The following is a 15,916-nucleotide window of genomic DNA, read 5'->3' as shown; positions in this document are numbered from 1 at the left end:
TGAAAGCCTGCTTCAAAGTTTGAAAGGCTTCGGTGGCAGCAGGAGTCCATGACAGGGACTTGGGCTTGTGGCAAAGGAGGTTGGTAAGCGGACTGGTGATGGTACTAAAGTTCTTAATGAATCGTCTATAGAAGTTGGCGAAGCCAAGGAATCGCTGCAGCTCCTTTATGGAGCTAGGAGTGGGCCAGTCCCTGACAGCGCTTACCTTCCCCTCGTCCATCCGGATGCCACTGCGGTTGATGGTGTATCCAAGGAACTGCACTGAGGGTTGATGGAATGGGTTGATGGAAGCACACTTCTCTGCTTTGAGGTAGAGTTGGTAGTCCCTCAGGCATTGCAGGACCTCCGCAACGTGGCGTTGATGTTCTGCCTGGCTCCGGGAGTAAATCAAGATGTCATCAATGTAGACTAGGACGAACTGATGGAGGAACTCCCGGAGCACCTCATGTATGAAGTCCTGGAATACGGAGGGGGCGTTAACAAGTCCATACGGCATTACATAATATTCATAGTGGCCAGTAGAGGTGATAAAGGCGGTCTTCCACTCGTTCCCCTCACGTATCCGGATGAGGTTATATGCGCTGCGGAGGTCCAACTTGGTGAACACAGTGGCACCACGGAGATGTTCCAGGGCCGCTGGGACGAGGGGAAGAGGATAACGAAACTTCCCAGTTATTTTGTGGGCCCTCTGTAATCAATACATGACCGTAACCCTCCATCCTTCTTGGCCACAAAGAAGAAGCTGGAAGCAGCAGGGGAGGTAGATGGGCGGATGTAACCTTGAGCCAGAGCCTCCCTGATGTATTCCTCCATGGCCTTCTCCTCGGAGACAGATAACGGATAGATCCGTCCCTTTGGCACTGGTTCACCTGGCAGCAGATCTATGGCACAGTCCCATGGCCGGTGTGGAGGCAGCTTGGAGGCCCGATTCGGGCAGAAAACAATGCTGAAGAGGCCGTAGCACTTGGTAATGGAGATGGATTGATTCTCGACAGGGTTTTCAATGAATGTGGAGTAGACTGGTAGTGGCTCAGGGGGACGCTCCTCTCAAACAGGACAGCCGGAGATACATGATTGAAGCAAGCTTCGCCCCACTTCAGGATTTCTCCGGTCCTCCAGGAGATGACGGGGTTGTGCTGCTCCAACCATGGGCACCCTAGGATGATGTCAGCGGTGGAATCCTCCAAAACCAGCAGATGGATATCCTCGTGGTGAAGGATTCCAGTTTGAAGAGAGATAGGGCCCACGAAGTAGCGTACATATTTCTTACTTAGCGGCCTGCCGGTAGTTGTGTGGATTTGGTAAGCGGCCGGTGTGGCCGTGGTTGGGGAGCTTGAGCTGACGGCAGAGGGCGCCGGAGATGAAGTGGCGCCGCCTCAATACATTCATGAAGACTTCAGCAGAGCCCAATAAGCTAAATCTCTCATATTGTGTGTCCTGGATCAGGGTCCTGTCATAAAGTTTAACAGTAACCAGCGCTATGCTACCACTGCTGTGACTGCTGCTATATTTTACGAGATATTGCTGGAAAAGTGGGCGTACCTCTACAGGTAAGCAGAACATTACCCACTCTCTTTCTTATATTTCATTACATCCTGCTTCACCATCTGTCCTTCCCAAGAATCTTCTGCCATATAAATCAGTTTAAGTGATCCTCATTATCTAAGCTAAAATTAGCTTCACTGTTCTGAAGAAGTGAAATCCAAGACAAGGAAATTGATTACTATTGTGTTGTTTGTTTTTGTTGGTAGGCATTTAGAGTGTTTGTTGATGTTTGTGCATATCAAGATAATATGTTCTGCACAAACTATCCAAATGAATGAACACCGCTCCTAGAAACAGGTTTGCTCACAAGACCGTGTGGGATTTTTAAACAGAAGATTGCAGCAGAGGAAATGGAACAATCTCTGGAAAATAGAAATTATATCTCTTCTCTCTGTGTGGAATGGACATTGGTATTACAAACAGCATGATATAATAATAATAATTATAAATGTAAGGTATTATTATTATTTAGCGCTTTTCTAAGCACTCAAAGTGCTTTACAATGTCAGGGGGTATCTCCTCATCCCACCAGTGTGCAGCATCCACCTGGATCCATATGTTATGGTTTCGTCAAGTAAAAGCTTTTTTTTTTTTTTTTTTTTTACTCAGGATGTGATGGTTAGGAATGACAGTCCATGTGGAACAACGATTAGGCCGATTTTAGCTGCTCATTTAGGAATGGCAGTTCTTCATCTCGGGGCACCTCAATTTGCAATGCACTCCATTCATGAAATGTGCTGCACAACGGGAGTTCTCCAGACCACCACCCTCTTTAAGGTAAATTTACCAACCATTTTTAAAAGTCCAGTCATTTTTGACCAGGAACACCAAATTAAGTAAAGGATTTTCAGCACAGCACAAGTGTTAAATAGTTAATAAAAGAAATTTGTCATTTTATTTTCAATTTGTAATTTCTCTTACTGTCATTTCAAATCTGTATGACTTTGACATGGAACATGGAACTCAGGAGAAGCTGGCAAAAAAATCTGCATCATAATATTGAGTTTTTGGTGAAACGTTATTCTGAGAGTTTTAATGTATTAAAAAGATCCAACACATAAGAATGATTTTAAAGCCTCATACTTTACTCATTGTAACTGTGTAGAAAGGACTGACAAGTACAGTTTTCCAGTTTGAACTTTTCTGTATCATGGAAGAAAGAAACAACATGAGAATGAATGTTTGGGTGAACCGTACCTTTAAGGATGGTCTTATGAGTGTTTTCCAAGTCTCTTTAGGGTTGTTATAACTGTGTTATAATATGCAGGGCTTCTTTGAGCACTTCCTCTCTATAAGAAGCACTGTAACTGTGGACTAGACTGTGTGAGGGACTCACCAGAACCACACAGAGGGGCTTCATGGATGTCATTAATAGGGAAATCAAAATCACTGTCTTTGACTTTCATTAATTGTTACATGATATCCATCATTGCCATCTGTTTATTTTTCTTCAAGTGTCCATTGATTTATAACTTGGTAAATTTGCACACTCATATACTGTGGCCCCTTGAGATGTGTTTCCATACAATCTACTTTGTGAAGTTTTTAATAAAACCAGTAAAGCTATTCCTTGTTTTCCTGTCTTCCATTAATGCTATTTTCTTAGCATGTTGTGTGCCTTGAAATTGTAAGCATGAAGTCTAAACCTCAGACCAGTAATGGCCAATATGACGTAATTTGTGTATTACTCAAAATAGCTGCATTACTGTACTGATTGTCGTGCCCACTTTCCGGGTTTTCTGTCTGTCCGGTCCTCTCACCCCCGCCCTTCGAGAGCTCGCTGGTGCACCTTCGCCCAAACACTCATTTTTTTCACACTCTTACCCAAGTCTCGTGTTTCTGGAGTTTGGCACACGCACAACATTACACTGGTCGCTGTCATCTAAATATGTCGTTGTAAACGAGAAGAGAGGAGAGAGAAGCCGAGGGAAGATGAAATCGGCGTGTCTGTGGATTATTGTCTGTTTGGCGACTGCGTGTTGTCAGCTTGGCACCGGTGATAGATACGGTACGTCAAGAGCACGAGCCACAGGTTAACTTCAGCTGAATGTTGCATGATTCAGCTGCGGAAAATTATTAGTATTAAATATCAGCTTTTAGTATCGATGTCCCCTCCCACTTACATTAAATTCATATGCTATATATATATTATTATTATTTTCTTTACTCAAACGTTTACAATGTGACGTATCATATAGGTGCATTACGAATAAGTAAAAAACGGTTATGTTCGGCTTCTGATCACCTGTACCATCAGAAGCATGAACATGCATGTAAAACGTTATTTGTAAAATTGTTAAGCTCATTTAATAGCATTTTGTCAAAGAAAATCGAGTGTGCTTGCTGTAAATGTTGACGTCGATGAGATAAAACCTTGTCTCTGGTGGCAGCTATTGAAAATGTTTCGTTGTGGCGAAATGTGCTTCATGTTTTCACTTTTTTTCTTTTCAGATGATAATATTTCGATTAATATTTTATTAATAGTATTCAATTAGTCTAATTATTCTAGTCATTTTTATGACACCTTACCCATGCAACTTATCCCCAATGCATATTGTTTACACAGCATCTGTGTAGTAGTTTAATATATTGTGTATATTTCATTATTTGAATTTAATTTTCTCTTATTATATACATAATAAAAATTATATATATATATATATATATATATATATATATATATATATATATATATATATATATTTTTTTTTTTTTTTTTTTTTTTTTTTTTTTTGCACAGTCAAAAAAAAAAAAGGATGCCAGACCTACATTTCACTGCTTGTTGTATGTCATATAACTTGTACGTGACAAATAAAATCTTGAATCTGCATGTGCTATTATAAAACTAACTTTGTGTTGATTGATAATTAGTGAAACCGGGGGTTCATTGAGAATATTAAAAAGCCTTTTTGTATTTAAAGCTTTTAATACTTTAAAAATGTATTAAGTGTAAATATATAACATTCGTATTCTCTGAAAAAAATGTGGATGGTAGCGTTTAGCGATCTGGCGACATCATATAAGGACGATTCACAGACCGCGCGATACCAGTCAAGTAGAAATGTATTTCCCCACCGACGCGAGCTTCCATAGCTTGGGAAGAGTTAACACTGTTTTTACTCTGGCATACTGTATGATTATTTAGTGCCATTAATTACTTATGAGGCGATAGTTTCAACAGTTCAGCAATCCTCTGCCTTCATAGACATTTTACGACTTTCATACACAGTCATAGTCCATTGCTGAGAGGTCTAGTTCTGTTTCTTATGGAATAAGGATTCAGCACCATGGACAGCGGAAGTAGTCACTCTTTAAGAGTGAACAATGGGTCGATTTGGGAACAATTGCTTCAAATTGATTTGTGGTTGATTGGGCGTATGAGTGCGAGAGGGGTCAGAGTGCATGTTTCTTAGAGCGATTGTATGTTCGCTTGTGCACTGCATTTGTATTTGCTCTGCTTCTGCAGGCTGACTCACTACTGACGATCCATCCCACGTCATTCTTATAACAGCCGTCACTGTGAGGGCACACGTTACTCAGAAGCTCTATGGGAATGTTTCGTAAAGCTTTGAGAGAGATGTTGTGTAGGAAGGCGAACAGTATAAACATTTATTTGCATGTCTTCAGTACCCCCGCTGCCTATAAGCAGAGTACGCAGTCTGCATAGGGCACCAACTCCCAGAGGGGGAACCATCCCAGTTGCTCAAAAAAACAAAAACAAAAGTTGATTGTTTAATAATAACACTGTTAAAATGCATAATGTAGGCAAATACAAAATAAACAATTTATGTACATGTTATTATGTACATGTTATTACAAATGCCTGAAAGGGAGGCAAATGCCAAGTAATTGCTGCTGTTACACTTACAGGAAAATCAAATCCTTGTTTAGGCTACTGACCAAACATTTTATTCAAATATTCACTTAATCTTTCATTTTTGGACACCATTTTGCTATAGATGACACAGCCTTTTTAATTTCTTCAACAAAAAACGTGCATATCACAACCCTTACAAAAATAAACTATGTTTTTTTTTTTTTTTCATAGTAAAACTGTGTAGTTTTCTTTTGCATTATTTCTGAATGCTTGAGACTATAAAATAAATTAGTCATAATAAAGTTATAGCCATAGGTAAATGTCGAGAGCTACAATTGTAATTTGTAAATAATACAATTTATCCATTTACTTTTTATTTGATTAAAGTTCTATTTTCACCCTTATATTAGGTGTTTTTTTCCATCATCATATTTGAGGAAGGGGGGCACAAAAATACAATCCTGCTTAGGGCACCCATTTGTCCAGCCCTGCATGTGTTAAAGATTGCAGAAGATATTGTAATTGTTGGTTCCAGAAAAAGAAAGGAATCTTGAGGGACTGTGTTTAAGTGAGAAGGAACTGCACAATTATCTCTTATCCCCTCCTCTTGGCTCATAAACAATCTCAGTATTTATTTTGATAGAAAAGAGGCGTACAGCAGACAACCTCGTGTAACTACCATTCATCCCAGTGATTCAATTTGTCTGCTCAACTCTTAAGTGTGTGTGTATGTTTTAGGAAGCGCAAGGATACTGGAGGAATTGGAGTTTGGCAGAGTGTGTGATATTACGGTATGCTTTGAAACAAATATGAACAATTGAATTGTCCTATAGACCTTGATTTTGTACGTTTTTTCTTTCCATAGTTTTTAATTTTAATGCGTCAATTCCATGAAGAAGCATTTTAACAGAGATGCAGATGGCAGTTTAAGCCACTCTTGATTGTTTTGTCTCATACTATTCTGGCAAATCTTTACTAATGCTCGTTATGGTGGGTGCTCATTATTCCAAATCGTTACTTGTTTGTTTCTATGGTGTTAAATTGACAGACATCATCTTATAATCAATTGTATACACTGACATGCTGAAATTGTCAGAAGTGTGCTGGTGGTCTGTATTTAGCTCTTTCTGGAACTGGAAGTCATATCTATGGGATGTTTGTGATGCTTGGACTAAAATCGTGAAACAAAATGCATGAGGAGAGGGTCTGTGTTGGCCTATTTTGTCAGAAAAACAATTACCCTTTCATACTCTCTCTTCTCTTTTTCTGTTTCTCTCTTTCAAGGTTGTCTATTTGATGAAGGCCTGTGCTCCAGTGGTCAGGTTTGCTGGGATGGTGAGTGCTGCCATATTTAGTTTCAGATTTTGAACCTCCTAAAATGTAAAAAAAAAATTACAATAAAGAAAAGACTTGCCATATTGCCTCAGAGTGCCTGTAATTATTGCACAATATAATAGCATCAGTGCCATCCTTTAATATTTTATTTGGCTTTCATGCATCAGTCTTGTCCTCTTTTTTTATTTTGTATTTATAATAATTACCTTAATTGTCTTGTTTATTATCATGCTGATAAATCTATGGACTTTATTACAAAAACATGTACTGTAATGATTATTGTGTGTAGGTTTTAATTTCTGACTATTTCGTAGCTGTCAGTTAAAGCTGATATGTGCAGTAAAGTGTGTAAAAAAAAAAATTGACTACACAGTAAACACTTACTTTCACCAGCACCTGGTCTTACCCAGTCATTGTTCTTCAACCGTTTCCATGGCAACTGTGACATCACACGATTCACCCTTTCGTAATCTCTGTTTATGTCAAATAGAAGCAGAAAGAGTAAGGGTGAAAAAAGTAAGAGATCCTCATAGAAATGTTTATAATAACATGAAAGCTAAAAAAGCTGCACAATATGCAGTTTGATCTCAGCAGACCATGTCCACTTTCTGTATTTCCTAAAAGAGACAGGTTTCTAAATGTGTGTTACAGATGAGCTGTTTGGTCAGTGTCTTACACAGAAGCAGGAAAGGTTTCGCTACAGGGTGACTGCAGTTTTACTGGACAGACTGCAGTCATTACTGCAAACGCTTATGAAGGATGGTGAGTTTCAAATAGAAATTAAAAAAATTCTTCTTCAGTGCAGACTGAATTACTTAGCACTCTTGTACAAATGACGGTTGCCATAGAAACAACACAATGTAAACACAATGGGCAAATTGATGATTCAACCACAGGCATGTGACAGAAAATCATTCACATGTTGCCACAGTAACCAAGGTCAAATTAATGAGTAAATATATGCGTAAACATACCCAAGTTAATGACATGGCATTTTTTGATGACATGACAATGTCATTTTTTGTCTGGATCTATTAAATAAAAAAATAAAAAACACTTTTGATAATATATCATAGACAGGACTACTGCAGACAAATGTGAATCCTTACCTTGAGAAACTAAGCTTAAATATTAATAACTCATGATGTTTGTCATTAATCATTATTTATTTTTTAAGCTTTCAAATATAATTTTCAAAGTTATATGTACGTATACAAGCATTTACAAACAAGTATACAAACATTATATGCTTTTTTGGTTGCTCTGTGCTGATGTGAATTATTTTGCAGGATTAACTTGGCAGGATGATGTCACCCAATCAATGATTAAGAAAGAGCTTAGCAAAGTTCCACAAATCCTACTGTCTTCTGGGCTAAAGAATGACCCATCCACAGAGTAACACTTACAATTTTATCATGTAATCACATTTCTCTCACTTTACTTTTTTCACCGCATTGATTGTTTCTGAATATCTCCATTATCAAAGGTATTGGAGTGACCCTACAAACCAGCTCAAACCCAAACTTGTGCAGCCCAATATGGACTACATGATTGTCGATCCACCTCAGTCATCTCTCCATATGCAGAGTCTGGATCCTTATAGTTACCAGCGAGTGAGAGCCCAAACACAAACAAAAGCCCTTTTATTACACTGCACTGATTGTAGCTTGGAGCATTGGATATAGTCTACAACTACTTCTCTTTAATTCCAGCATCATGTCTTTTTCCCTTACAGTATGGCTACCAAGATGAAGAGGAGCGTTCTTTGAACCTGGTGGAGGGAGGCAGGTACCCACCGGCCTCCGCTCGTATTAGGGGAAATTCACCACTTCCTCCATCTCGAGATAAAGATGATCAGCTTCTGCAGGATCTGATGACTCTACTCATTTCTTCGCCTGCACAGCCCACATCACGCCATCATGTGGCAGCACCTCACTCAACCTCATCTTTTTTCCAGGATCTGGACTTCCCGCTTGACTACTATAGCAAGGACTTATTTTCCCAGGATGAAAAGATCAGTGGCCAACAGGAGCAAAAGAAAGGTCCTCACAAGTATGGTGTGTTTTCTGGGCACAGTGATAAGATAGTGTGGGAAAACTTTAGAATAAGGAACACATATTCACTATTAACTAAGAGTTTTCCCTGAACAAACTTCTAATTTGTTGCTTATTAATAGTTATTAAGGTAGTTGTTAAGTTTATGTATGAGGTGGATTAAGAGATCTAAAATATGATCGTGCAGAATAAGGCATTAATATGTGCTTTATAAGTACTAATTTACAGCCAGCATGCTAGTAAAATGCATGCTAATAAGCAACTAATTAAAAATTGAGAATTGGTCATTAAAATAAAGTGTTGCTGATAGTGTTAATGTTTATACTTAAAAAATGTGTTCCTTCAAAGTATTTGCATAATTTCGCAATTAACTCTAAATTCTGACTCCAGGACCCACTCAACAAAGTCTAAATGAGCTGCTCGTTCAACATGGATTTGATCTAAACCACCTGAACCCGGAAGAGATGGAGCGTCTGTTCACTGTCCTTCAGCTCCTGCAAAACGAACCAACAAATAATCAGAGAAAATGTGAGCGCCCTCGCTTTTTATAGAATATAAGTATTAAATTCCAAAATATACTCACCATAAAGTTGGAGCTCAAAAGAATATGTCAAATAAACTGGTTATTTTCATTCACTCAGCTGAAATAAAGGATTCCTCTGTGTCTCCAAAAGTGGTGAGCATCAAAATGTTTCTCTGTTTTTAAGTGATTTAAGGTTGGACTACTCTACCTGACTTTTAAATTCTGAATAGATTTAAAAAACATTAGACATCATTTACTGAGGAAAAACTGGACATCACACCCTAAAATGAGTGAGGATCATGACTTTCAGTTCATTCTGAAAACTAAACTCATGCAGAGAAAAATTATTGGTGACACATGACAAATGAAAACAAAATGCATTCAAAAATAGTCTCAAAATATCAAACGTTTGATTTCCGACGACTTGATGGAATCTGAAGCTAAACACTGTGCCCATCGTACACAATGCAATTTACTGTGAAAGCTGTCAGCTCTAGACTGGCTTTGACTAGTTCAAACTCTAAATTGGTGCAATAAAAAAAAAAAATCTGTACAAAAGTTGTATTGAGTATTCCAGCCTTTAGTAATATTACAAGGTTAGGTTAGACTCAGTAGTAATGCTATATATTACCTGCAGGGGGCACCAAGTGTAAACTCAAAAAATTCTGAACATAAATAAATGATATGTAGGAAACATGAGCCATGATTATGTGTGATTTGTTTTGTAGGTCTATCTACCCAACATTAGTTAATCTCTGCACACTGTATTTTAGGTGCTTTAGTACTGCTGCATCATATCTTTTCCTCACCCTTTCAGCCCTGTTATATCAGTAATCATTGTTGGCTGGAAAATTAACAGTCACTGCTTTATGGCCCTCTCAAAACCATTTTAAAGAGAAAAAGGGAGACAAGACTAGAAAGAGGAACATTATATGTAAAATATTTTTTTTTTACGTTGCAAATAAAACAAAGTTTTTCTACTTAAAAATGTCATGTTTAATTCAATGTGTTACTTGCCATTTCTTTGTAACTGTTTGTGAAATTTACATGCAATTTCTTACTGAAAATTGTTTCCACACAGATTTTCTTTTATTTTCTGTGTACATACATGGAATAATTATTATCTGTAGGCAGTTAACCTGACATGGCATGTCTTATGTGCTCTATCAGATGAAGATTATGGAGGGAGAGATGACCCATGTGATGGAGAAGGCTTCTGCACAGGCTATTAATTCCTCCATCCCTTCTCAACTCAACCCTGGGCCTGAAAGCTCCTCTAAAGGGTCTCAAGGGGCCTCTGAGGATAACTACATCCCATTGAGTGCTGGTGTACTAGGGCCTTCATCTCTCAAACAAGAGGAAGGACGACTTGGCAAAGGAACCTTGAGCGTGAAACCAGGAAATAATGAAACCAATTTAAAGGAGGAATTTGGATACACTGTCACAAATCAGAGGTACAACTAACAGTTTTGACTGTTAGACTATAAGAGTGTTAGTCTATGTGGGTGTTCCTTTTGTCTGAAAGTAAATTATGGTCATGTGGTATTTGTTTTCAAAACACCACATTAAGGACGGACCTGGGGCCACACATCAAATTGGCTATTCAGTGGAGAGTCTGTTTGTGTGTTGTTTTCGTGAGCTCTGTGTTTGTTTGTGCTTGTGAAATTGTGTATGTGTCTGTGTTTGGGGGGGGGGGTGTATGAATGCATATGTGTCTCTACAACCTTCTCACTCTGCCTGATGGGGTTCGTCTACTGAAGAACCTTGCTGAGAGGATCCATCTCACCACTTGCTCTTTCATCAATATCAGGTAGGTCTAGGTTTAGAGCAGGGAGGTGGCAACAGCGGAGTAGAGTTTTGCTTTCGTGGTGGGCCTTGATTAGGTCTTGAAAGTATACTAGCCCTTTACTAAAGCTTGCAAAGTAATTTGCCAACACAGAATTTCTACATTGGCAAGTTGTTTAGCCTTACTTAACTTAACCAATGCATTGCTAATTTGACATAATGTAAACAGTCTTGATTGCTGTTTGCTGATGTGGTTAGGAAGCAAATGCTAATCCCACTAACCCTTTTTACTAAATCAAACTGTGGTGAGCTGGAACCTTGATCCATTGCCCTTGGAGGACTGAGGGGGGTGGCTAAGAGGAAAAGAATGAAAGAGAGAAAAGGGAATGGAATGAATTGGCCTTTAAAAGTGGATTTGCTCCACTTCTTGTCCTCCCCTTATTGCTTAGATCCCAATATCTAACAGACATTAACACCCACCAACTCACCAAATGGGGATGAAAATCAATCGTGGTGGGTAATGCATATAAACTCACTAGCCAATTGGCAGGTTATGATTAATAAATTATGTCATCACTTTGCAATCTATCATTATCAGAGCCCTTCCTCTTAGATGAGCCTTCAAGACAAAGCTTAAAGGATAACTAAACCCCTGGTCAGAACCTGACTCCACCCACTGGCAATATTTGAAAAGTGGGCAGAGCACAGCGGAGATAGAGGGGATGAACCGAGGGCGGGGCTGAGTGCGTGGGGCGTGAACCTGAGACCAGCAATGACAGTTTAATTGACAGCTGCTATTAGAGTAGCTAAAATGGAGACTGACTGTAGTGACACAAGTAGCTTTGCAACAGAGAGTTCATTTGAAATAGAGGACTTTTCTCCCCCACATTCACCTGAAGTGGAGGATGTCAAGGTGTCTGCGGCCTGAGCAATATCAATTCGAGCCGCTGGCTCAAACTGCGGTCTTAACTCCCACACCGCATCGCTTTTCAGCGCGAGCTGTGTGGAGAAGCCCATTTCCACCTCCATTGCGTTGGAGAAGCAATCCCGCGTATACTGCAGTTTGCACACTCTAGCTCTAGGCGGGAATTTCAAGGCCAAATGCATGCAACGACTGGCACCTAATTTTAAAGTCTGCTGGAAAACTATGCAGTCCAGCAGTGCTGTCGCAACCAGCAACACTACACATACGCACCATCCTGACCACTGTACTAAATACAGATAAATCTATGCCAACTTGAAGCTATCCTAACTGATGCAATACTACGCTAATAACTAACTATGCTTCTAATAATACTAACGTTACACTAACAACTATGCTAATTAACTACATAGGCTACACGAAATAATCTAAATAAGTATATAAATGCTTTGCTAAATAGATGCTATAATAGTCTATCCTGGTCGTTTTCAATACTCGCAATTCCCACTCCTGACTCAGTCATTTTGATGGAACAAGATGGTTTTATACTGCCAAGGGCGTGGTAGCTCATACCAAGGGGCGTGGTGAGCTGGAAACTGCTTACTTCACTTGCCACCGCAACATCCAATAGGAAAAATCAACTGCAGTAGCCACCGTTCAACCTGAAGAGAGCAGCACTCAGACGTTTTTACACCATATATTGTAGAATTAAAACACTTTATACTCAGATGTCAATAAAGTTACTTGAATCAATGAACAGCACTAATAAAGCCCTATTCTTACAGATCATTAACTTTAAAAAGTTGGTTTAGGGTTTAGTTACTCTTTAAAGTCGGCATGAAACAGAAGTTTATTTTTCCTATTGTGACATATGTGAAATGTATAAATGGCTTCTGAAATTACAATAAAATAAAATAAAATAAAATAAATACAGGACGGGACTTGATTTCATACTTTGGGAATTGATTGGATGGTTGAAAGTGGGGCGTTGCTAACAAAATGGAGGCAGAAATGAGACAGACCCCATTAGCCCCACCTTCACATCCATTTAAAAAAAAATAATAATTAAGTGCACAGATAAATCATTTATAATAAACACTACAATATTACATATAAAATTAAGATTATATATTATATTAAATTTAAATTGAATTAAATACATTTAAAATTACATTTATGGATTAGCAGACACTTTTATCCAAAGCGACTTATGTGCATTCAGGCTATCAATTTGTACCTATCATATGTACCGTATATTAAATATTAGTATTGTATGTATTAAATATTTGCGCAATGGATGAGAAGCACCACACCATGGAATGATTTTACAATTTGAATATGTGAAAAGTCACAGAGAATTTTGTTTCTATTTTATTTTTATGGTATTTACAAACAATGATTGACGGTCGTAAAAAAGAAATCCAATAAACAAATCTGAGTCAGATTTAATAAGAAATATATTTAAATCTAAGCTTTACTTTTGATCATCTGGTTTTATATGTAATAATATAAATTGTGAATGGGCAAAAGTTTTGTTGTCTGGTGAGTAAAAAAATTATTACAAACCCTGCACATAATCATACAGAAAACTTGCATGTGATAAAAAAAATTCTGTTCTACAGTGTGGTTGGTCCAGCTGTCACTTTCCGGGTGCTACCGAACAGTCAGAATTTAACAGCAAGTGAGGTGTCCGAAAAGGCTGGTAAGTAATAAAGACAATGTTTCATGGCTATTAATAGTTATGTCTGTCACACAAGTGTCTCTGTGACAAAAAAAATGGCTGAATGCACAGTCATGCAAAGTAATATAAAAATGAAAGACCTTATAGGATTTGTTTTATTGTCTTGACATAAACAGGATATTGGGGCATGACAGAGCAGAGGGCTTTTAAAATCAAATTGAATAGAAAATGGCAGCCAGAAACACACATTTTTCAAAGCTGAATAACTTGTTTTTCAGACAACAAAGTATAATAACTCAGCATGTTTCATATTATGGTATTTTTGCTTTAGTAAAGTGAAAAACTTACAAACAGCACCTTTAAATATGGATGAAACAGTTATTTTGGCAGCAGTTAGATGTACACTAATATAGCTGTCCTTAAGAGCTACACTAACGTCACTTGTGAATACATACATGATGTGACCCACATTTGCTGAATTCTATATTAATGTACTAAGCCTATATAGGACTAGTATAAATAATTAATGTAAATAGATATTAATTGAATACTGGTATATTGGTATATCATATTGCTGTTACCACAGCTTTATAATAACAATATGCTACTTGATGGCATGCGTTACAGTGATATATACCACTATTTATAAAAACAATTATACTGAGAAAACATTAGAAAAAGCTGTCTTTGTCTTTGTCTACATGCAGTGGCTCAAAAGAACCTTCTAGAATCAGAGACTGGTCTGCAGGTGCTTCAGGCAGGTGTTGGGGAGGTAAGGATGTGCAGAAATGGTAAAACTTCTTAACTTTTGTGCCCCTTGTTTAGTCCTTTCCCATGACGTTCTATCTCTTCTATGTTTGAGCAGGGAACATCTCACAAGACCTCAGACACCCACCCCCTTCTCATTTGCTTTGTTGCTATGACAACGACATCATACGTGTCAAACTGTCAGGCGCGTACACGACTCAAAGCGCGCGGCCGATTGGCATCCGAAACGCTTCTTCCCTCACAACGCAACATTCCGCAAAACATCACGATGTCCGTGCCAGGGCTGAGCTCCCTCACCGTTGTTCGTTTGCCGCGAACATACATTTACAAACGTTACAGCTCCTAACAAAACTGAACGAAATTTAAATATCAAACCGGCGGAAAAGAGCTCTACAGTTATTGCACGTACAGATTTGAGCTCATCTTCGGTGGATCACCGGGCGCGAGCGCTTTTCGTGCTCCATTAGTTTATTGATTTTTTGGTGAGTTAAACTTTAACTTGAACTTAATTACATGTTACGTTGTATTAATGTCATGTTACATTATATTAAACATGTTTATTAATCAGATAAAAGCTCATACGGGGCAGTAAAACAAATAAATCAGCTTTTTATCCCGTAAATAATTACACCTTCCTGTCATTTCAGTACACTCGTTTTTGGTAAGTAATTTCTTAAAGACCACATGTGGCGGAAAAAAAAGGAAAATGTGACCGTTTTTACCACTTTCTACATCTTTAGTTTTCCCAGCATTCATTTTACTCACCCTTCGAAGTCAGTGGTTTCAGGCTCATAAAACAGTAGTACAATAAATTAGTTTAATTTGCCACCGAGCCAGCCTGTTTTTATTTGAATCTAGTAACCTGCAGTAAGCCGTTTTCCTTGAACTGCTCAGTGATTTGATGAAATAAAGAACGCGCAATAAAAAAAATGACCAATCAGAATGATTCGCACTCAGAATCTCCGCACAGACTGTGATGTCAGGTAAAGATGGTTGCTGTGGCGACAAGGTCAGTGCAGTGTGCACTGGAGTGATGATGTAATGCCTTGGCTCCTGTGTGGTGGTCTGCATCATTCCAGCAGAGTAATTTACCAGCGTATATGTTGCGATTCCTATGTGTTGAAATGCCTTGTAATAAAGGATTTATGTTGTGTTTTCCTCTGTTTTCTCTCATCTGTTCCTTGCTTTCTGTCTATTGTAATTTTAACGACAGTGGTGCTTATATGAAACGTTGTGATGTTGCCATAGCAACCAGTGACCCCACTGAGATACTTCCAGATAAGAGGGTGGGATTGTTAGTCCTGTTTCAAATATTCGTTTTTATTACTTGTCTTTTTTCATAGACCTTCTCTCCTTCACTTTTCCATTTCAAAATGTTACAGATGCACAGTCACAGACAGACTGTTCAATGTTAGCTTGATGGCAGCAACATTAATTGGGGCTATGGGATGTATTAATGATTTGTGAGTCATGTGTTTGTTTTTAT

General features: G+C 38.4%; 1 protein-coding gene and 1 long non-coding RNA gene across 5 annotated transcripts in view; one reads left to right on the top strand and one right to left on the bottom strand.

The window, feature by feature from the left end:
• Positions 1 to 3,280: 3,280 nt before the first annotated feature.
• Positions 3,281 to 15,916, top strand: part of LOC113050770 (receptor-type tyrosine-protein phosphatase-like N) — a 31,177-nt gene continuing 18,541 nt past the window's right edge. For 2 of the 4 annotated variants that reach the window (XM_026214062.1, XM_026214060.1), the window contains exons 1-11: positions 3,281 to 3,553; positions 6,647 to 6,697; positions 7,349 to 7,459; positions 7,987 to 8,092; positions 8,184 to 8,310; positions 8,433 to 8,754; positions 9,142 to 9,279; positions 9,393 to 9,427; positions 10,445 to 10,728; positions 13,604 to 13,683; positions 14,370 to 14,434. In XM_026214062.1, the coding sequence (XP_026069847.1) occupies positions 3,478 to 3,553; positions 6,647 to 6,697; positions 7,349 to 7,459; positions 7,987 to 8,092; positions 8,184 to 8,310; positions 8,433 to 8,754; positions 9,142 to 9,279; positions 9,393 to 9,427; positions 10,445 to 10,728; positions 13,604 to 13,683; positions 14,370 to 14,434 (1,395 nt within the window). In that variant the 5' untranslated portion in view covers positions 3,281 to 3,477. Of the gene's footprint in view, positions 3,554 to 6,646; positions 6,698 to 7,348; positions 7,460 to 7,986; positions 8,093 to 8,183; positions 8,311 to 8,432; positions 8,755 to 9,141; positions 9,280 to 9,392; positions 9,428 to 10,444; positions 10,729 to 13,603; positions 13,684 to 14,369; positions 14,435 to 15,916 lie in introns of those variants that run through there. The other 2 variants (XM_026214061.1, XM_026214063.1) reach the window with 2 other exon arrangements.
• LOC113050773 (uncharacterized) lies at positions 6,635 to 15,915 on the bottom strand. The gene is made up of 3 exons (XR_003276818.1): positions 15,196 to 15,915; positions 7,082 to 7,170; positions 6,635 to 6,735 (listed from the first exon to the last, which is right to left on the bottom strand). It is a non-coding gene; the product is annotated as an uncharacterized LOC113050773 (long non-coding RNA).

This window comes from Carassius auratus, chromosome 31 (assembly GCF_003368295.1).
Source record: "Carassius auratus strain Wakin chromosome 31, ASM336829v1, whole genome shotgun sequence".
Lineage (NCBI taxonomy): Eukaryota > Metazoa > Chordata > Actinopteri > Cypriniformes > Cyprinidae > Carassius > Carassius auratus.
Note: the sequence above shows the minus strand (reverse complement) of the source record. Positions and strands in the feature narration are given on the sequence as shown.